This window comes from Mus musculus, chromosome 1 (assembly GCF_000001635.26).
Source record: "Mus musculus strain C57BL/6J chromosome 1, GRCm38.p6 C57BL/6J".
Taxonomy (NCBI): Eukaryota; Metazoa; Chordata; class Mammalia; order Rodentia; family Muridae; genus Mus; species Mus musculus.
This window is the reverse complement of record NC_000067.6, coordinates 167,269,788-167,291,993: the sequence shown is the minus strand read 5'-3', so window position 1 is coordinate 167,291,993 and position 22,206 is coordinate 167,269,788. Positions and strand designations below refer to the sequence as shown.

Genomic DNA, 22,206 nt, shown 5'->3' with positions numbered 1-22,206 from the left:
TCCGGAAGAGCAGTCAGTGCTCTTAACCGTTGAGCCATCTCTCCAGCCCTCCGCCTTAGTTTTTGAGACAACAGCTTTCCTTGAGCCTGGGGCTCACTGATTTGTCTAAAGCAGCCGGGCGGCAAGCCCTAGGGCTCCTCATGTCTCCCCCTCCCCCATACTAAGTGTACCCAGGCTTGCTGATTCGGCACTTTCTGTGGAATCTGGGACTCTAACTCAGGGCTTCAGGTTCCTGTGGCAGAACCAGACTGGAACACCTCCCTAGCCCCTCGGTGATTTTCAGTATGTTCAAGGCTGTGAGACCACAACATAACGAGTCCTAGACCCACTCCTAGTCTCTAACCCATCTCCCCAAGCCTCCTATGTAGCTTATTTCTGACTTTATAGATGCTCCTATTCTGACCATTATTTTTTTTAAAAAATATATCTTTCAAAAACATTTAACTTTGTGTGTATCTGAGTATTAGGTTTTGTGCATGTGGGTGCAATGTCCCAGGAGACCAGGACAAGGTACCAGATTCCCTGATCTGGAGTTGTGAATCTGATCTGGAGCTGTGACTGGATAACTGGGTAACAGGAGCTGAATTCTGGTCCTCTGCTGAGCCAGCTCTCTAGTTCCAACATTAGCTTTTTGTTTTTGTTGTGGAGGTCTCTGTTGTCGCTGTAAACTACAGAGTGAGACCCTGTCTCAGTTAAATGGTAGTTTTGGTTTTGTTTTAGAATTATTTATTTTATGTCTATGAGTACACTGTAGCTGTCTTCAGACGCCAGAAGAAAGCATCAGATCCCATTACAGGTGGTTGTGAGCCACTGTGTGGATGCTGGGAGTTGAACTCAGGAAGAGTAGTCAGTGTGCTTAACAGTTGTCTCCAGCCCCCAGCAAATGGTAGTTGTTTTTTTTTTTGTTTTGTTTTGTTTTGTTTTTTTGTTTTTAGTTTTTCGAGACAGGGTTTCTCTGTATAGTCCTGGCTGTCCTGGAACTCACTTTGTAGACCAGGCTGGCCTCGAACTCAGAAATCTGCCTGCCTCTGCCTCTGCCTCCGGAGTGCTGGGATTAAAGGCGTGCCCGACTAGCACATGGTAGTTTTAAACAGACACATAAAACATTAAAAGTTGTACATGTTAGTAAGATACTGTGCAATGTTGTGTGTGTATTGTATAATGTAAATATCAGTTTAAGCATTTGACTCTTATTTAGAGACTTTATTATTATAATATATATTATTTTTATATATTTATTATTATGTTGTGTGTCTGTGTGCCATGTCCATACTCAGCATATCTTTATGAAAGGACAGGATGTCTTGATTTTTACTAGGAAGAGCCTTTGGGGATTAGGAATACTTCCTTTTGGAACACTTAATCCCCGAATGCTATACTCTGTGTAATCTAGCTCTGAGAAAGAGGAGGGGAGGGGGTTTATTCTTAACAATGAACACGTTAGTAATTTGCGGTGATTTTCACAACCGTTCTGCCAGTTGGTTATCACCTAACAGTGCTGACATTTACAGACTCCAAGTAACTTGTCAACATTTACAAAGGTAGAAAGAAATAGCTTATTTGATGGTGTGCTGTTTGCCCAGCATGGCCAACGCCCTCGGTTTGATTCCCAGAACTACATGAGCAGGGCTCTGTGATGAATCAGACCAGCCTAGGAAGGTATGTGAGACCCTCGTCTCAAAGTTAGAGGCAGAACCAGGACATCAACCTTGGTTTTTCTGGCCAGCCCTTCTTCATCCTCAAGGCGGGCCAGTGGTTCACTAACTACAGTGAGCTTGTGAAAGACTGCAGGGGGCTCAGCCACTGAATTCCTGATTCAGAACTTCTGGGGCGGAGCCCTAGCCCAAGCATCTCCAGCCAGCCGCACTGTGGAGGAGGGCTGCAGCTGCTGCTCCCGCAGGTCTGACACTGCGCTGTGCTGTTTTTCTCTCTTTCCCAGGCACTCTGCTTTTCTGCCCAATAGCATCAGGCCGCATGAATGATGAAGGTCACAGGGTAGAGAGGTTGAAATGGCCTTCCTGTCAGAAGGTCATCATTTCAGAACAGTTATAGACGGCTTGTCAAAGCAACTGCTGAGGGGGAAAAGGTGGAAAGTAGTTAGAAAGGCAACAGAGAGGGGAAAAAATGGTCAGGGTGGTGCTGAAGTGTGGTAGCATCTATTCACCCGGTGGGGGATGAACAGGCAAATGGAGAATCGGTCATTGTTCCTGAAGCACCTGCAGGCAGAACAATTCCATTGGCGCTAGGAAGGAGGGGTGTTGGTGCTTCAGGAGAGGGGGCAGGCAGACAAAGGACTGTCAACTGCAATGTCTCACTGCTCTTTGCCTACAGCTGTAGCTTGCATACTCAAGGCTGAGTTCATTCCCAACCCTTCTCCCGGCCAGGCTGAATCTGTATAAAGGAAAAAAAATGATCACAGATAAACAAGAAACGCATTTTCTTGAATGTGTCGGAACTCTTAAGGAATCCATATATTAAGAGATACGTATAATGGGGCGGGGGGGGGGGCAGAGGGTCAGACTGAAGTCACTTTGGCATCTGTGGTAATTGCAGAGCAGGCTCAAACGTGATATGAGCATCCCCTGGCTGTGGGATTTGTGACTGGCTCTCAAGAGAGGATGACACAGCACAGGGAGTAGCAGAGGCAGCTTGCTTTGCTCAGTGCTGAGAGAGACGCTCAAGTCCTTGCTGAGGTCACCATGCTGAGAGTCCTCGTAATACTTTAAACAGAGGACAACTTCTTCTGTGCAGGCAAGCCAGCCCCAAGGACAGGGAAGGGAGAGCAAAGAGAGGCCATGGAGACAGAGTGAGGTCTGTGCAGCTGGTATCCTCTGCTAACCACGCCTTATCTTTACAGAGAAAGCTTTCAACATCTTCAGAGCATTTTTGTGGCTATTAGCTCCCGTACTGGTTTTAGTATTAAGCAAGGTACAAAGAAATATATTGAATTAGCTTGGTTACTCAGTAAGCTCAACTAGGAAGCCAGCACACCTACCTGGACTAGCTGTAGAAAGTTACTGTGTAATTCTAGAGAAAGCAGTGGAAATTAGGAAGGCCTCCAAGCCCAGCCCCAGCATCTACCGGCTGCTGGGGTTGGGGGATGGGGCGGGACTAATTTTATGCCTCATCATGATATAGAGGATGATGTAGCATGGTCAGGGTGTGGTTTACAGACACCGCAGAAGAGAAATTTGTGAGAGGGGAAGCAGAAGAGAGCCAAGAACCACACTCCTGATAACTGAGCCACCCTGGGAGAACGGCATCAATCCCACTGTGAGGGCTGAGCTCCTGTGACCTAGTCCTATCCCTCTTAAGAGGTCCCAGGAGTTTTTTTGTACTGTTACATAGTGAATCAACTATCAGTATGAATTTTGGGCAGGGACAAGCTACACTGAAAATGTAGCCAGGAAACAAATGTAACAGCCAGGAAAAAAATATTCAAAAGTAAAATTAGTAGCTGAGCGTGTTGGCAAACTCTTCTAACCCCCCACTGGGGAGGCAGAGGCAGGAGGATTTCTGTGAGTTCAAGGCCTGTACAGGGCAAGTTCCAGGGCAGCGCTCTCTCTTGTTCTCTCTCCCCCCTCCGCTCTTTCCCCCCTCCCATAAAAGTAGTAAGCACACAATCATAATCATAGGAACATTTTCTTTCCTTTTTTTTTATAATTTATTTTTATGTACTTTGGTGTTTTGCTTGCATAGATGTCTGGGCGATAGTGTTGGATTCCCTGGAACTGGAGCTACAGAGAGTTGTGAACTGCCCCATGGGTGCTGGACCTTGGATCCTGGTACTCTGGGAGAGTAGACAGCACTCTTAACCCCTGAGCCATCTCTCCAGCCTCACCTTTTCTTTCAGTATGATAAGATGTGTCTTTGTTGCTACCTTTTTACAGTATCCCCATTTGTTCATCCACAGCCACGCATCAAATGCATCCTACTTGCCTGCCGTTCTCCTGGGGCTTGGGGTGGGGATGCAGAAATGAGGTGTGGTGTCTCAGAGGACATTCACGGAAGCCCTATTTTTTTGCCACCCACTGTTCTAGGAGTTGGGATGGAATAATTAAAAGGGGCAAGAGATGTGTCAGTTCAGAGTAGGCTAAGTAAAACTGACAAACAGGTCCTGACATAAGTGTCTTCATAGGTAGGGGGATGGGCACATGGCTAGTTTACATGAGACAGCAGGGTTACTAAGATGTTAATGGTGGACTCTGGGTGGTAGGTATACTATTTTTAGTACTTTTGTTCTTTGGTGGTTTTTTTTGTTTGTTTGTTTGCTTTTGAGACAGAGGAGTTTTTGTGTAGCTTTGTCTGGCTCTAGATATCACAGCGAAAACCAGGCTGGCTAACTCACAGATCAGTTTGCCTCTGCCTACCAAGGGCTGAGATTAAAGGTGTTTGTCACTATACCCAGCCTGCATATATTGTTTATTGTAAGATATTTCAAATACATTTAATGTGTGTGTGTTAAAATATGGAAACATCTAGGTGTGGAGATTTTGGAAAAGTTCATGGTGTGGCCCTTGCTTTCTTTCCTCTTCCTCTTAGCTAGCTACCTACTAATCTGCGGACTCATCGAACTCCAGATTCCAACAAGCCTCACACTGCGCTATAAATAGAGTTCTGCAAATCCTTGAAGACTGTTATATTTCTTTTGCAGAGAATAGACTTTTGGGAGAAGTCAACCCACCCACACTGTCTCTGCTGGGGAATGGAGTGAGGGCTAGCCAGCCTCTCCCAGATGTCGCTGATGGACACCAGGCAACCACTCGGATCTTGGTTTCCTGAGGATGAAGTTTGGTGTTGATGTGACATAAAATATCTCAGAAGAGAACATGTGTAAGCAAGACAAGGTGGTGGAGACTGTGGGATCTGGAAGGTCCATTTCAGCTATTTAGGGAGTAACAGGGTCAGCCTGGGTTACATAAGATCCTATCTCAAAAGAACAAAACAAAGAGTGCTGTCTTCTCCCCCCAAGTCCCAAGATTTCTCTGTGCAGCCTTGACTGTCCTGGAACTCAGAGATTTGCCTGCCTCGGCTTCCTAAGTGTTGGGGTTAAAGGCATCTGCCAACAATACCCAGCTAAATCCTTGGTGTTTTTCCACTAAAGAATTGGAAGTTTCTTATTTCCTTTTTGTTTTTTGAAGTCAGTAAGAGAGAAGATGCACTATATCACGTTGGACTGATTCGTTACTCTTTAACGATGTTTTCAAAAACAAGAAAGTGTGTTAGACTTAAAATTTTTTATTTCTTTTTAAACTTAAAAATTGTAGCACAGTGGTGGCTGCACATACCTTTACTCCCAGGACTCTCTCAGGAGGCAGAGGCAGGAGGATCTCTGTGAGTTTGAGACCAGCCTGGTTTATAGAGTTTCAGGATACAGAGAAACCCTGTCTTGGAAAAGAAACAAAAACAAAACAAACAAAAAAACCCAAACAAAACCCTGTTTTATGTATATAGGCGTTTTGCCTGCATGTATATCTGTGCACCAGTGTTCCTGGTGGAAGCAGGGCCAAGAAGTGGGCATCAGATCCCCTGAAGCTGCCAAGTGAGTGACGGGAATTGGACCCACATACCTCTGGACAAGCAGCCAGTGTTTTTGTTGTTGTTGTTGTTATTGTTGTTGTTGTTGTTGTTATTGTTTTTGATTTTTCGAGACAGGGTTTCTCTGTATAGCCCTGGCTGTCCTGGAACTCACTTTGTAGACCAGGCTGGCCTCGAACTCAGAAATCTGCCTGCCTCTGCCTCCCAAGTGCTGGGATTAAAGGTGTGCAGAGGCAGGTGGATTTCTGAGTTCAAGGCTAGCCTGGTCTACAGGTTTCTGGTTCTAGGACAGCCAGGGCTATATAAAGAAACTCTGTCTCGAACCCCCCCCCAAAAAAAAAGAGGTTCAGAGTTCAGAGAAGCGGAGATTCTAGTACTACCTTTCAGGTGTGCCCAGCAAAACTGCCCTTTCTGGTTCCTTTAGGAGTCTTTTCAAGCCCCAATACTCTACAGTGATATTCAGGCATTGTTCTAAAAACTTTACCTATGATAATTCATTTTAGCCCATCAAAAATCCTAGCGTGTATCATTTTTATTTTCATTTAATAGAGCACTGAGGCACATTGGCCTTGCTTATGGAACTTGATGTGAATGAAGACATCTGGCTCCCGCGGTGAAGACTCCTTTTTAGTCTCCATTTGGTACTGTTTTCCTAACTAAGTGACAAATTGCCTGCCTCTAATAAACTAGGTCAGTTAAAGTCATCAATGAATGGAAATGGCATTGTTATGTTTCTATTTTCATTAACCCTAGCTCCACGGGAATGTCAGTACTGCGGAGCTAGGATGGTGTGGAAGGGCACTGGTTTTTCAGGGAGGAGTAACCGTCCCCGAGTCACCCTTCTTTTAGGGAGTCACATGAGGACAGACCTGCTAAGGAAAATGGCACTTGGGGGTTTCCAAGACAGGAACTCTCTTAAGCCGAGCGGGTGACACACTATTTTGGCACACGGAGGGTGGGAAGGGAGTCTCTGAAAACACAAGTTTCAGTGAGGATGAAGGGTCTAGGCATTAATTCTCCATCTTCATATTCCCAGCCTTTTCCAGTTTTGCGTCTCAAACCTCCAGTCTCTGCTCTGCTCTGGCAGTCTCTTCTAGCTTTTGATCTCTTTTGAAATAGGACGCAGAGTGGCGCATTAAGACGCTGACCTAGCCGGTTTCTTCACCCCTCCACCCCACCCCCCGCTCCGTCCCAGAAAGGGTTAATCCGGCGGGTGGGGAGGGGAGTGGCGCTCACACCTTTCCCAGAGACCTCGGGCGGCGGCGGGGCCCGGGCGGGGCGGAGGCTGGGGCCAGACTCCTGGCGAATAGCAGCGCGCAGCCCGCCCGGATTGGAGCAGCCTCATCACGCTGACCTCTGCCTGGGATGTAAACCCCACGGGCCGCCACGGGCACAGGAGAGCTCTCGGCACCTCCGGGAAAGCCACCTCGGCCTCCCCCGCGCCCGGGCTCCAGCCGCGGCCGGCCCAGCCTCGACCTCAGCAGCGACCAGCTGCTCCTGCGAGGAGCCGAGCGAGCCCGGTCGCGGGCGGGGAGCGTGCGTCGGTTCGCACAGGCTGCGAGAGGAGGGGCGGCGCGAGTCATGGCCGGGGACAGCGAGCAGACCCTGCAGAACCACCAGCAGCCCAACGGCGGCGAGCCCTTCCTGATCGGCGTGAGCGGGGGCACGGCCAGCGGGAAGGTAAGAGTCCGCGCGCCCTGCTCGCACGGCGGGCGGCGCATGTGGCCGGCGCCCGCGGGCCGTGTCAGTTGCAGCCTGCCACCGCGTGGCCCGCGGGATCCTCGTTCCGGGCCGCCGCGCTCCGGCGCCGCCAGACCCCGCGCAGGCTCGGTGCGCGGCGTTGGGGACCAGCGGGGGGACCCGGGCGACCGAGGGTCCAGGATGCGGGTTCCTCCTACAAGTCCCCCGCAGGGATGGTGCGCTCCCTCGCTGGTTCCCGGCGGCGGCTGTGACTCGTGGTCAGGGTCTTGTGGGGGAGGGGCGGAAAGCGGATGCTTATTGTTTTGCAAGTCGGGTGTAAGGACCCGGCTTTCGGGGCTTCCCTCGGAGCCCCGGTACGCTCCTCCGCCCGGCTTGGCCCTGGCCCCGGCCCAAGCCTGTGGGCTGCGAGGCTGGCCGGGATGCGCGAGGTGGCGCGCCCGCTGCCGGGAGCCCACCTGGGGGTTGCAGGGCTTTCCGGGAGAGCCGAAGCTCGATGGGCACAGTCACGGATGGGATGACAGCAGGGGCTGCTGTCTTTTATGCTTAGAAGAGAAAACCGCATCAGTCTCAGTGAGAAAGTTGTACAGGCTCCATGCTCTTCGGTGTCCGGGTCGCTCGCTCCTTGGATCGCAGGGAAGGGGTTACCGAGTCTGACTTTGCGAGGAACCTCTTTCCTTTGTATTTTCTCCTGCACGGCAGCGAGGGGCGACTTGACTTAACCTCGGGTCTTTACTGCAGGTGGAGAAGGGTGGAGCCCTCCCAGATGGTTCTTTCTTTACTCCCCCTCGCTCCCTTTTAGGATGTGGCTGCTTGTTCGCCTGCCGTTTAACAGCCGCCAAGTTCAGTGGGCGCTCGGGCTCCATGAGGGGCGCCCGAGGGAGCTGGGCGCCGCGTGCGGCCGCTGGTGAGGCCGGATGGTGAGTCCCCAAGGCTGGGCAGCGTGGAGCAGGAAGGCTGGATGGCGCCATGAGACGCGCGCCACGCGCCACGAGGTTTTAGCTTCCAGCCCATTTCTCCTTGGCCCCTCCTCCATTTTGATTTTTACGTATTTTCCCTCCAGGTCTGGAGTACTTTAGCTCAGCAGCCCAGATTCGGCGTTGTGTGCCGCAGACTCCAGTATTGATGAATTTCGCCTCTAGTTTAGCTTCCATGGCTAGGATTCTGAAATGCTGTTTAGGTATCGGAACTTAGGGTCCCCCCCCCCCCCGCCTTTTGCCTGTTAACGAGCTAAACTTTAAAAAAAAAATATGTTCTTCAATATGTTCTTCGTCTAGGAATGCCATTCCTATTAGGGCCCCTCATCAGCTCTTTTTGGAATCACCTCAGCCGCACTGTTCATTTTCCAGTATTCCTGTTGTAGAGGAATTCATCGCTGTATTTCCAGAGAAAAGTTGGGGTAATATTAGCCTAAAGTCCAGTCAGCCCTCTTAGTGAGGAAGAGACTTTTTTTGTTGTTGTTGTTGTTGGTTTTTGGTTTTTCGAGACGGTTTCTCTGTAGCCCCGGCTGTCCTGGAACTCACTCTGTAGACCAGGCTGGCCTCGAATTCAGAAATCCGTCTGCCTCTGCCTCCCAAGTGCTGGGATCAAAGGCGGGTGCCACCACTGCCTGGCAGCCCGGCAGGAAGAGACTTTAAACTTGAAGATGAGTGGAACATTTAGAAACATAATGACCTTGGTAGTCACTTAAATAATTCAGTCACCAGAGGCACAGATAAACATTCTGTATTATCTTATTCTACTGTATTTGCAGTTGATTTTTAAGGATGGGTCGCTCAGATAGCTGGAATGGCAGGGCCAGTTAGCCACTGTGGGTGTAGCCAGGTCTCTGCCGACCTGCTTGTTATCCAGGAGGAAGAAGAGGGAAACCCTAATGAAAGAAGGGTCTCATCGTGCAGTTTTCAAAATGTACATTTTGGGCATATGATGGCTTGTTAAAGAATTGTGTGGTCCACCACACCAGGCTGTGTGCATTTATTTTTTTAAAAAAGTCCAGCTTCATATGGTACCAGAGTATGAGGCCAGCCTGGGCAACAAAACCACTGTCTCAGAAAGTTAAAAGAGCGCTGGGCTTGTAAAAATTTCATATTGTAGTCAGTGTGTAATTATGTCACAATTTTTTTTCCAGTCCGTAGTGTCTTTCCACTAAAGAACTGGATGTTTCTTCCCCTTTTTTTCTGAAGTCAGTGTGAACAAACTGGGTCTCCTGTGGGGCTCAAAACCTGGTGCAGTAGGGGCTGGAAGTATGGCAGGCTGATATCTTACATTCCTGCTAAAGGAATTTGGAAAGGGACAAAGGGGTCAAGAAAAATGACAGTTTTCAAGGAGACTCCAGAGCCCAACAATCTAATTACCCATTTTAAGGTGTCTGCTTTTGGGTGGAGGTGGTGTAACTCGGGAGCTTGCTTGCACTTGCATTGTCTTCTCATGTAGATGAGAGAAGGGAGGCCCAGCTAATCACATATGCAGATGGTGTAGTTAGTGGCTGCCCTGGGACTAGAGAAGCCTCCATGCCCAGTCTCTGTTGCGGGGCTTGCTTAAGAGCTAAGACATGAAGCCAGAGCACAGCTTCCCGCTGTCACATGGGACAGGGACTGTATGGAGATAGCTGGGAAGGAATACTGGGACTCTTCATTTTGGGACAGCCATATAACCTAGAGCAAATGGAGGGACCCTGCAGCCCTGCCCCATAAATCTGATAAATTTCTCCCTTTTTGGTCTCCTTCTGAACCACTTGGTGACAGGAGACGTTTTCCTATGGGACTCTCCTTGTCTCAATGTTGTGGCTCTTTAGTGTATAAATATTTTATCTCAGACTAAATTATTTAGTTTGTGCAAGGCAAATAAAGGTAACTGCCCACTTCTTTAATCCCCGCACTCAGGAGGCAGAGGCAGGCAGATCTCTTGTTAATTTAAGGCCAGCCTGGTCTACAGAGCAAGTTCCAGGACAAGCCAGGGCTACACAGAAACTGCCTCAAAAAACCAAAACCAAAAATATTGGATTACAGCTCTAATGATGATGTTTTATATTTTATTTTTTGAGACAGTGTCTTGCTATATAGTCCAGGCTGATGACTGCCTTGTTTCTGCCGGCCAAGTGCTAGGATAACTGAATATATGCATCCTCTGCTCTGTTATAGATTAAGATGAATTAGAAATTTAAATTTTGCCAGGCAGTGGTGATGCACGTCGTTAATTAATCCCAGCAGTTGGGAAGGAGGCAGAAGCAGGCGGATTTCTGAGTTCGAGGCCAGCCTGGTCTACAGAGTGAGTTCCAGGACAGCCAGGGCTACACAGAGAAACCCTGTCTCAAAAAACCAAAAAAGAAAAAGAAAAAGAAAAAAGAAATTTAAATTTTACCAGGCAGACAAACCAAATCATTGTTGGATGATTTTAACGTTTCCTAGTGGGGGTGTGGGGAGCTGGGGCGATGGCTCAGCAGTTGAGAGCACTGACTGCTCTTGCAGAGGAACTGGGGTTTGATCCCTAGCACCCCAGTTTTAGGGGATCTGCTATCAGTTTCTGGCCCTGTGGAAGCACCAGGCACAGATGTGGTACACACATACATATATGCAAAAGGATCCAGACCCTTACATTAAGCTGGATGCAGTGTAACAGTCAGCCAGGGATACATAGATCCTGTTTCAACCAAAACCCAAACCAAAACCCAAAAAAAATCCAAAAACCAAAATTTAAAAAATGCACCAGGAACTGTAACCCTCTTGCCTTGTATACATAAAGGTTCTGAGATTTCTCTCCTAAATCTCAGAGACATGAAGCCACTCTCTGTGGTGGGTGACAAAGTTTTTCTGGCCTAATAGTATCAAAAGCCAGACTTTAATTTTCCTCCTAAACAATAGGTGCAGGATGATAGCAAGAAATAACTTTGGCAGGGAGGCAGAAACAGACCTGACCAGCGCCCAGCAGCCTGCCCAACAGCCCACCTGTTTCTGTATACACGTATCGCTTTCAGTACGGTCCCCTCCCTCCAGCCCACCTGCCTGCCTCTGTATACATGTATCGTTTTCAGTATGGTCCCCTCCCTCCAGCCCACCTGATGGTCCCCTCCCTCCAGCCCACTTGCCTGCCTCTGTATACAAGTATCGTTTTCAGTATGGTCCCCTCCCTCCCTCTTGAGCCTCACTCTTGCCCTTGACCAGTAAAAACAGCCTATGGATCTGCATCTTGTCACACCATCTCAGATGGCCTTCCTTGTGTCTGCTCTTGCTGTCCCTCCCCTCTTCACCCACATGGACGTCTCTCCACGGTCCAGGGTCCAGGTCAAAAACTCTAGAGTGCCAGTCCCCTCCTCCTTCAGCTATGGCCCTGGGCTGAGGACCACAGCTCATTTTGCACATGTCTTTAAACCGCTTTCTGATGCCATTGTTCCTGTCCCTGTCTACAGTGGCTTTTGGTGCAACGCTGTTCTAACTGCTTCCAGAAGGGAACTCGTCACCCAGTTCCTTCATCAGAACCCGCCTGCCTCCGTCAGACCTGCATCCTGCCCTGTACCATGCTTGGCTCTAGATAGACTGCTGCTTCCTCCAGAGTCTAGTTTCCGTAAGAAGGACTGAAATGCTGTCGTTTTTTGAGGTGTATGGAGGGAGGCATGATATTTTGTTTTTCAAGACAAGGTTAGTCTTTGTTCTGTGGACCACGTTGGCCTTAAACTCAAGATCTGTCTGCCGCTGGGCGGGCGTGGTGGCGCACACCTTTAATCCCAGCACTAGGGAGGCAGAGGCAGGTGGCTTTCTTTTTTTTTTTTTTTAATATTTTTTTAAATTTATTTATTATATGTAAGTACACTGTAGCTGTCGTCAGACACTCCAGAAGAGGGAGTCAGATTTCGTTATGGATGGTTGTGAGTCACCATGTGGTTGCTGGGATTTGAACTCAGGACCTTTGGAAGAGCAGTCGGCGCTCTTAACCACTGAGCCATCTCTCCAGCCCCAGGCATGTGGCTTTCTGAGTTTGAGGCCAGCCTGGTCTACAGAGTGAGTTCAGGAACAGCCAGGGCTACACAGAGAAACCCTGTCTCGAAAAACCAAAAAAAAAAGCCCAAAACAAAACAAAAATCTGCCTGCCTTGCCTCCCTGAGCCCCTGGGGATTAAAGGCGTTTGACTTTAAACTGAAGGATAAGGAGAGAGGGTCCCCCACCCCCACCCCCATGTCTGTTTGCTTATCGTAGCCCATTCTGCTTTCCCATCATGAGGCTTTGTCATGAGAGAATTGCATTCTTTGACTTTATAGGTGTGTGGTCAGGCGCTTTTGTAGAAGAGATAGCGGAAACGGGGTGGGACTCGGGCCCAGCTTTTCTGACTCTGCCTCATTTGAGCTTTCCGGTAGCAGTGACCTCCCCTTGAAGGTATTTTTAGGGATGCAGGACAAGTTGGTCCCCACTGAGGTGTGGACTGATACGTCAGCTCAGCTTGACTGTGAGTCAGCACCTGCTTTTGGACGCCCTCAGAATGCTGTGGGGCCTCGTCATCTCATCTTGGTGTCCCCTGCCCTATTCCTGGAACCTCGGCTGCTCCCCATGGCTGCTCCCCTTCTATCCGGATGGCTCATCGCATAGTCTTCCAGTGAGGTGCTTCCAGGACCCCGGGCGTGGGCTTTGTTCTTTGGGCTGCGTGCACTGTGTATTTTCCACTTCCCAAATTCCTGCCTTGGTCTTGACAGGCAGTGCTCTGTCCCCGGTGCCCTCTGCCCTTCCATGCTCTTTTTCAGTCACTCCTCTAGGCATGCCGAGCTTCCACCCCCAACCTCCTGAAAACCTTCCATTTACTTCAGTGCTCCACTGCAGTGTGGAGGGAAGCCCCCTGCAGCAGCAAGCCTCCTGCAGCAGCGCAGCCCTGTTGCCTTTCCTCATGGAGGCCCTTCCTTTATTCTTAGGATGAGTGTCTTTTCTGATGCTCACCCCCTGTGGTCACCTCAGTCCATCTTAGTGAACTGTGTGGTCTCCAACTTACTGTAATTTTTTTTGTAGAATATTGCTTTATACTTTATTTATTGCGTGTCAGTAGCCTACACATGTTCAGACCTGGTGGAAGGAGACGGTGGACTCTCACTCTCTCTCAGAGTCTGGCTTTTATTAGCTCCTGTGGTGCAGACAGCTTGCATTTGGGAGTGCCACTGAAAATGCTGAGATAGGACTTTTTGCTGGTGGGCTCTGTGACGGTGATCATGAAACTTCAAGGTCTTTTAGGTCTTTCAAATTCATTTATTTGGCTTTTTGCGACAGGGTTTCTCTGTCTTTTAATAGTCCTAGCTGTCCTGGAACTCTCCCTATAGATCAGGCTGGCTAAGAAACTCAGAGATCTACATCCTGTGTGCTCGATCAGTGCTAGGATTAAAGGCCTGCGTCACCATGTCCAGCCCTAGAAGTTTATTTTATGTGTATTGGTGTTTTCCCTGAATGAGTGTATAAAGAGTGTGTCAGACCCCCTGGTGGAGTTACAGTTGTGGAACTCTGGAACACTTGTCCTCTGGAAGAGTGGCCAGTGCTCTTAACCCCTGAGCCATCTTTCTAGCCCTTAATTTTTTTGTTAATTAAAAGTGTTTGAGAGGGTACTTATAGTGGATTATGCTTTTCTTGCCCTTTCAGTAATTTAGTCAGCTTTATCACTGGATCATCTAATTTAATATAGAAATCATAGGCATATGCAAATTATAAGTATATGTTTTTGTGAAATGACGATAGGAATTATGAAAGGATAGAAGTGGTGAGCCAGGGGCTGGAGAGATGGCTCAGCGGTTAAGAGCACTGACTGTTCTTCTGAAGGTCCCGAGTTCAAATCCCAGCAACCACATGTGGCTCACAACCATCCGTAATGAGATCTGATGCTTCTTCTGTGGGTCTGAAGTCAGCTACAGTGTATTTACATATATATAATAAATAAATCTTTAATTAAAAAAAAAAGGGGTGAGCCAGCTGGGCAGTGGTGGCACAGGCCTTTAATCCCAGCACTTGGGAGGCATAGGCAGGCAGATTTCTGGGTTCGAGGCCAGCCTGGTCTACAGAGTGAGTTCCAGGACAGCCAGGGCTACACAGAGAAACCCTGTCTCGAAACCCCCCCCCCCCAAAAAAAAAAAAAGAAGAAGAAGAAGAAGAAAAAGTGGTGAGCCATTTAGAAGCATTTCTTTAGTGGTAGAGAATGTCTTGGTTCTTAATTAAAATATTTGTGATTGAAATATGTCTTTGGCACTGTGAGATAGCTCAGTGGGGTCAGGCTTGCCAACCTGAGTTTGGGCTCTAGAGCCCACAGGGTAGAAGAGAACCAACTCCTGAACGGTATCATCCTCTGACCTTCAAATGTATGCTGTAGCTCGTGTGTGCTCACATACTCCGTACACACACACATACACACACACAACACACACACTTTTTAAAAAAGCCCCTTAAAAATGTGACAGGTGAAACCAAGCAAGTTATTTTATTCTAAGTTATTTTGTGTGTGTGTGTGTGTGTGTGTGTGTGTGTGTGTGTGTGTGCATACACAGAATATATGTGTGCATGGCATGTGTGTAGAGGTAGAGGACTACACACTTGGAGTTGGTTCACACCTTCCACCAGCTGTGATCTGGGGATTGAACTTACCACATCCTGAGGCCTTCCCGTAAGGGTCTGTACCTGCCTGAGCCATCTCCCTGGCTGAGCTGCACCCTCATTCATTCCAGGCTGGCATAGATAGAGCTTGCTGTGTAACTGGTGATGACCTTAGTCTTGTGACCCTCCTTGCACCTCCCCAGTGCTGGCCTTACAGGTCTGTGCTGCCACCACATTCTCTTAAATGTGGTGCTGGGGATAGAACCCAGGGCTTGGCGCATCCTCCGCCCAAATCATGTTTGATATTCTGATTCTTGGGTCACTTGTTGATAACAGTTTAGAGGTTAAGTGTTTGGATCTGTTCAGTCTTTTGAACATTGATTTAGTGGCTGCTGAATTAACTCTTCCAAAGTCCAAGTAAAAGAAAGCCCTATTTTGGGAGTTGGGGGTCTCTAGATGGGGTCTCTCTGTGTAGCCCTGGCTATCCTGGAACTTGCTGTGCAGACCAGACTGGCCTGGAACTCACAGAGATCTGCCTGCCTTTGGCAAGCTGGGATTCAAGGCGTGCACCACCAGTGTGTCATGTCAAAAGCCTGGAAGTCAGGACAACTTTTTCCAACGGCAGGTCCTGGTGTTGAGTCTGGGCCTTTGCAGCCAGCGTTTTCAACTTAGTAGCTAAGGTCAACCTACCTATCTCTGGTACTTGGAGGGTGTGTTACCAGGCCTGGCTTGATTTGAAAATTTTGAACAGTGGTAGAGGGTGATTGACAGCCCTCAAATCAGTTCATGGTTTTGTTATTAAGAATATTAATCAATGATGCTTTTTTTAAAAAAAGTTTATTTATATGTAAGTACACTGTAGCTGTCTTCAGACAATCCAGAAGAGGGCGTCAGATCTCATTACCAATAGTTGTGAGCCACCTTGTGGTTACTGGGATTTGAACTCAGGACCTCCAGAAGAGCAGTCAGTGCTCTTAACAGCTGAGCCATCTCCCCAGCTCCAATGATGCTTTTTTTTTTTTGGGGGTTTTCGAGACAGGGTTTCTCCGTGTAGCCCTGGCTGTCCTAGGACTCACTCTGTAGACCAGGCTGGCCTCGAACTCAGAAATCTGCCTGCCTCTGCCTCCCGAGTGCTGGGATTAAAGGCGTGCGCCACCACGTCCGGCTGTGATGCTTATTTTATAGTGTAGTTTCTTTTTTCTTTTTCATTTAATGTGTGTAGTCAGGTTTTTTAAGCTTGTATTTTGGTAATTTTCAATTATGTGTGTGTATTTTTGTGTGGGTGCTCCAAGAGGCTAGAGGTGTCAGATACTCCTGGAGCTAGAGTTACAGACAGGCAGTTGAGAGTTGCTTGAGACGAGTCATTTCTCCAGCTCCCTAGTTAGAGGGCTTTTAAATCTTTGTAATTTTTATAAGACCGTGAGCCTCTTAAAGTTGTATTGTGTTTTATATTGTGATATCAACACAAGATGCATCTTGTGGGTCCTGGGACTTGAACCCAGGTCTTCAAGCTTGGTGGAGAATCACCACTAGCCACAGTCTCAGCCTTTAACTGGCCCTTCTTTCATGTTATAATTTTTAATTTCTTTCAGACTATATTTCTGTTGTTGCTTTCTTTGAGATAGGGTCTCTCTGTGTAGCCACTGTGTGTCTGATCTGAAACACTCTGATCTGTGTCTCTGATCTGAGACAGTGGTCTGTTTGTGTCTCCTTCCTGATCAGTGTGATTAGACGTTATTAGAGGTTTTTATTTCTTTAAAATACTTATTATATTTTTATTTAGTGTGTATAACTGTGTAGACATTTATGTCACCGCGAGTTGTTGGTCACTGTGTGTCGGTCAGAAGGAAGCTCGTGAGTAGTTCTTTTCTTCTACCACGTTATCCTGAGGGAATTGAACTAAGACAATCGTACTTGGTAGGAACTTTCACCCACTGAACCATTTTGCTGTCTCCTTCTCTGCCCTCTGAGGATGTTATGTACCCTGGGCCAAGCGTGATCTCAGTTTGCAGCCAAGGTTGCTCCTTAGGCCCTGTGTTCCCACCTCTAACCTGCCAGGCACTGGGATTTAGGTAGATGTGCCCAGCCACCGTGCCCAGCTGACTGCTTAGAAGAGAGAAGACTGGGAAACCCTATACCCAGAAAGGGACCCGTTCGCTTTGCTGTAGCATCTGTGAGTATTTCTTTCATACCATTCCTCTGGGTTGATTCAAGCAGGAAAGGCAGGCTCTGGTTTTGTAAAGTGAGAGGAACCTGGTAGGTAGCTAGATAGTGATTTAGAGCCACTCAGGTACAACGAATGTACCCTTCCCCCGCCGATGATCTCCTGCTGGTTTCTGTGGTAACACTAGAGAGGAAAACACAATTGCCCCTCCTTAGCCCTCCAGATCAAAAGAATGACCTTTGGCTTTGGGTGGAGACATTCTGATCTGCTCCTGGAGATTAAAACATCACTATTGTCTCTTTATGGGTAGGTGTCTTGTGGTCTTGCTAGACAGGACAGTGGTGGCGCACAGGACTTTAATCTCAGCAGTTGGGAGGCAGAGGCAGGAGAATTTCTGAGTTCGAGGACAGCCTGGTCTACAGAGTGAGTTCCAGGACAGCCAGGGCTACACAGAGAAACTCTGTGGGTTTCTGTAGGGTCTGTCCATCACCTTGTCTCGAAGGAAATCCTGTTCGCAGGAAGACAAGGCTAAAGCCTCGGGCGGACCGCTCCTTAATGAGATGATGTATTGCTTATCCTTCCCAGAACCCCTTTCTCCATGAACCCCTGTAAGAGTGGGAGGGGCTACCTGTGCCTGCCACCCTAGTACTTGGGGGTGGAGACTGGCAAGTGCTGGGCAACTAGCAAGACAGCAAGACAGCTTCAGTGTCTATGGGAGGCATTGTCTAAAAAACAGGCCAAGAGTGACAGGTCAGGAGTGATGGCGGAGAATACACTTCCTTGACCTCTGGCTTCCAGACACAGGTGCACATGCATGCACACACACCTCAACACAATTGTTTTGTGTTTTGAGGTAGGCCTTTCTGTATAGTTCTGGATGACCTTGAACTCAGATCTCCTTGCCTCCTCTGCCTCCAGTGAATGCTGCCTTTAAAGGCCTTTGCATCCAGGCATGCCAAGGGCCTCTAGGGCTGTAAATGGCTCCTCTGTGTTGACTTGTTTCTCCAGGATGTATTCTCCCTAGCTAGGAGGAGATAACTGTTATCTCAGTCCTAATTGCCTTAGCAGTTGAGTCTTTATGGCAGCTCTCACTTCCTTGACTGCCCTGAGTGTTTGCTCTTGGCTTTCACTACTGCTCCAGTCAGAAGTGTACGCTGTACATGTGCTCATCGGCTGGGAGAGAGCGCGGCTGAAGACACACTGCTTCCCTGCCCAGTTAAGTCTTCTGTTTTTTTGTGGTGCTGAGGTTCAACACACAGGACATCATGCTGAGCTTGTACACCCACCCCCCCGCCCCCCAACTGCCCTGGAGCCCTCAGACACTGGTTGAGCATTTCAGCCTGTTTGTCTCATTGACTGCTGGGAGATATGGATAGTGCTGTTCGTACTTGGGCTTTCTCTTGGGGACTGGGGGTAGGGCGGGGTGGGGGAGGGGGAGCGTGAGAGGTTCCCTTCCCCCGTAGTCACGTAGCTTTGTGTGACTGCGCTTGCTTGGTGGCCAGGTGCCATCTGATGTTCCGGTTAGTGAGATGATGAACTCAGCTGAAGGAGAGGCTTGAGCGCCTCTTGGCTTTGAACCACAGTTTTCATCTATTTTGTTTAAGTGAATGTTTATCAATAGGGACGGCATCTTCAACCTAAGAGATGACTTACAGATTTTGTAAACCCAAAGATCTCGGAAAAGGTAGGTCTGCCTTGCCTGGGAAAAACCCACCTGCTTCGGTCAGCTCAGAGAGTCTCAGCAGGGGCTTTTTCTAACAGGGATTGGAGTTGGGCACCTACCTCCCCTCCCCCTGCTGCCCACCGGACAGATCTTTTTAGATTTACTGTGTGTGTGTGTGTGTGTGTGTGTGTGTGTGTGTGTGTGTGTGTGAGAGAGAGAGAGAGAGAGAGAGAGAGAGAGAGAGAGAGGTGTGGGGGCGGGGGACTGTGTTATTCAGGGGCACAAAGATGTCCAGAGATGGTGTCAGAGCTGTGCCTGGAGCTGTGTAGGTGCTGGTAATGAATCCCAGGTCATTTGCAATAAGCGTTTTTTTTTGTTTTTTGTTTTTTGTTTTGCTTTGTTTTGTTTTTTTGTTTTTATTTTTCGAGACAGGGTTTCTCTGTGTAGTCCTGGCTGTCCTGGAACTCACTTTGTAGACCAGGCTGGCCTCGAACTCAGAAATCCGCCTGTCTCTGCCTCCCGAGTGCTGGGATCAAAGGCGTGCGCCACAACGCCCCGTGCAATAAGCGTTCTTAACCACTGAGCCATCCAGCCCCACTGTCGCACATCTAATAGGATGGAAAGCACATTATACATGTTTCACAGTTTACACAGGCTTTGTGCTCCGTTCATCAAAAAGGGACACTTTAAGTAGCAGTGTTTAGTAGGATCTTATAGAAGTTTATAATACACATAATTATGTATCATTATAATACATATAAATATGGTAATCATCCAAAGGAGGCCATACAAAATGACACACAGCTTTATAAAGTGTGTTTTTAAAGTCTCTGATCTAGTGAAGGCATGCCTGATTGCCTAGCAACACACTAAACTTAGAAGATAAAATATTACCAGTTTTAGTGGAGCACACCTTTAATCCCATCAATAAGGAGGCAGAAAGAAGCAGGTATCTCTGTGACTTTGGGCCAGCCTGGTCTACCTAGTGAGTACCGGGACACCCAGGGCTACATAATAGATCCAGTCCCAACAACCCTTCTCCCCACACAAATGGACTTGTGATCCTATTGGTAATGCCTACTTCTGACTAGGACTCAGAGCTCAGGGTTGGAACTGGGGGCTGCATGTGGCCTGCAGCATGTGTGGGGGCTTCACAAGCCCATTTCTGCTAGGTGTGCTGGGGGCAGCATCACACAGAAGCAGTGTGGCCGTTCTGTCTCAGGAGAGAGCCCACGACGCTTATGTGTTCCATATTTGGTTGTCTGAGGAAGTCCCATTTTGGAGACTGGTCCTGGAGCTGTGCCATAGCTCTCACGACTTATTGATCTCTGGAGGTCAAACATGGTGTTTTGATTAGCCACCGACTGCATTTCCCCTACTCTGTCGCTTCTGTGGGGAAAGCCAACATTTGAGAGCAGAACATTATGGAGCAATACGCCCTATTTGAATGAGGGAGGCATGAACACCATTCTGGAGGAAGAGCAAGCCGCAGGACCTTCCTGGTCTGCTGTCCCCAGTCCCCAGAGCACTGCAGCTGGGTTGACCCTTTGTTTCCCCAGATGGATGCACCCGCACTGAGGACACCACCAGGCCTTCCAGGGGATTGTGTTCACTGTGAGATTTGAGGTCTTCCATTGTAATCCAATGGAAGCTTTTATGGCATCGGTCACTGTGCCCAGTTAGGGTGGAGACCTCGCAGGCTTGTGGCAAAAGTGTTTTCAGGTGAGTTGGGGACAGGGAACATAGGCCTTGTACTCTGTCAGGCTCCAGTTCCTGGCCTGTCTTGGCCTGTTTTTAATCTGGTTCTTTTGACCTCATCCCTACATCTGTGAAAAGGAGATAAGGTCTGGCTTGTGAGAACACCGGCCCCAGTGTATACACAGTGGTGTCTAAACCGGGAACAATCGCCCTCCTGTTACCTGCCTTCATGTTCTACAGTGTGTGTGCTGCCAGAACAGCCTCTCTGATCAGTCTATTGTTAAACATATTCCCAGTACTTATTTGTTTTATTGGGGAATACCTCCCTCTCCACCCAGACAGGGTTCCTTTGTATAGCCCTGGCTCAATCCTCCTGCCTCTCCCTTTGGAGAGCTGGGATCAAAGGCATGTGCCACCACTGCCAGGCTTAATTGGGGGATATACTTTGGAATATATAGCAAGACCCTGATACATACAACACAAACCGTAATGACCCCCGAACCATTGACTATGTCTTACTCCTGAAGGAAGAGGGCGCTTCCATTCTCAGCCAGGCACTCCTCAGTTGGTAATGTGATGTGAAGGTTGACTGTGCGCTGGGGATCTCTGAGGTGTCAGAGAGTGCCACGTGAGTAAGCTCTGGGCAGATCAAGAGGAGCTGGAGAGAGTTTAATGGGGAAGTCTTCCTTGCGGGATTTAAGTGTAATCACCCTCCCCTGCCACCCCTCCCCCCCAGTCTCTGGATCCTGTGAAGCCATTGCTTGCCGAGCTCACCTTTCTGCATCACGTGACTGTGCTGTTTCCTCTAGGACGCGTCTACTGCAGTGGCCCATAACCTTCCCAGTGCTGCAAACTGTGGTGGTGTTGGGGTGACTCGCAACCTTAAAACTATGTTTGTTGCTACTGTTATGAGTTGTAGTGTAAATATCTGTTAAGCAGGATATCTGATAGTCAGCCCCTGTGAAATAGTCACCCTACCTCCCCCAGGGGGGTCGAGACCCACTGATCGAGAACCACCGGTCTACTGTGCACCCCCACCCCAGCCCCAACCTCCGCCCTCAGGCTGCTGCTGGCTTCCTGCCTCCCATTGTTCTCTCGGTTGCTTTGTGTATTCTTTCTTCTTGGGCTTGGGTCCCGCCTCTGAAGCTCCTTGGCTCACTGCGCGTCTCCCTTCTGGAGTCTGCTCAGTCATCACTTGTCCCGAGCCCCCTTCCCGTGTCCTCAGCTGTCACCCTGCATTTCCACTCAGTGTGTGAGACCTGGAATCCTGCCAGTCCCACCTGCAACCTTCCCTTCAGCTACTCGGGAGAGACACCTTGCTGCTGTCACCCCCACCCCCCCCCCCCGTCAGTCTGTCCATCCAGGCTGCCCATCCCCTCCGTTCCACTTGTGAATCTCTCTTGGAATCTTAGCCAGGCTTCCATCATTTCCAGACAGCATGACTCTCCAGTGGCTGGCTTCCCAGCCAGCAGCCTGGACCCCCTCCAGAACATTCTCCACATTGCTGCGGGAGTGATCTTTAAACAAATACAGCTCTGATCCTGCTCGTCACTCCCTGGGCATTCTTTGTGGCTGGGTTTCCGCTCTTGGCCTTGGCATTTCCAAGGCTGTAATGGGCTAGCTCTTAGCACGTGTCACACCTGTCCTTTCCCATCCTCATTGCTAACTGCTTCCAGGGCCCAGAGCTCGGCTCTCCTCCACCTGTGATGTCAGAGCTGCTTCTGCTCTGCATTCTGCCTCCTGCTTGCCCAGTCGGGCACTTCATCTCTTAAAGCCCTCTTAAGCTTTCCTCTTCCCTTGTGTGTGTGTCTGCCACTCCACTTAAATCTGAATTGGGATTCCCGTCCTAGGTGTTCCTTCTTCTGTACTATTTAATCTTTCCAGTTTAAGGACACTGC

General features: G+C 48.7%; 1 protein-coding gene and 1 non-coding gene across 7 annotated transcripts in view; one reads left to right on the top strand and one right to left on the bottom strand.

The window, feature by feature from the left end:
• Nucleotides 1-1,768: 1,768 nt before the first annotated feature.
• Nucleotides 1,769-1,869, bottom strand: Mir6347 (microRNA 6347). The gene has a single exon (NR_105765.1). It is a non-coding gene; the product is annotated as a microRNA 6347 (primary transcript).
• Nucleotides 1,870-6,060: 4,191 nt separating this feature from the next.
• Nucleotides 6,061-22,206, top strand: part of Uck2 (uridine-cytidine kinase 2) — a 63,039-nt gene continuing 46,893 nt past the window's right edge. For 2 of the 6 annotated variants that reach the window (XM_030243728.1, XM_030243724.1), the window contains exon 1: nt 7,225-7,368. In XM_030243728.1, coding sequence (XP_030099588.1) covers nt 7,258-7,368 — 111 coding nt within the window. In that variant the 5' untranslated portion in view covers nt 7,225-7,257. The other 4 variants (XM_006497040.4, XM_017312968.2, NM_030724.3 and 1 more) reach the window with 4 other exon arrangements.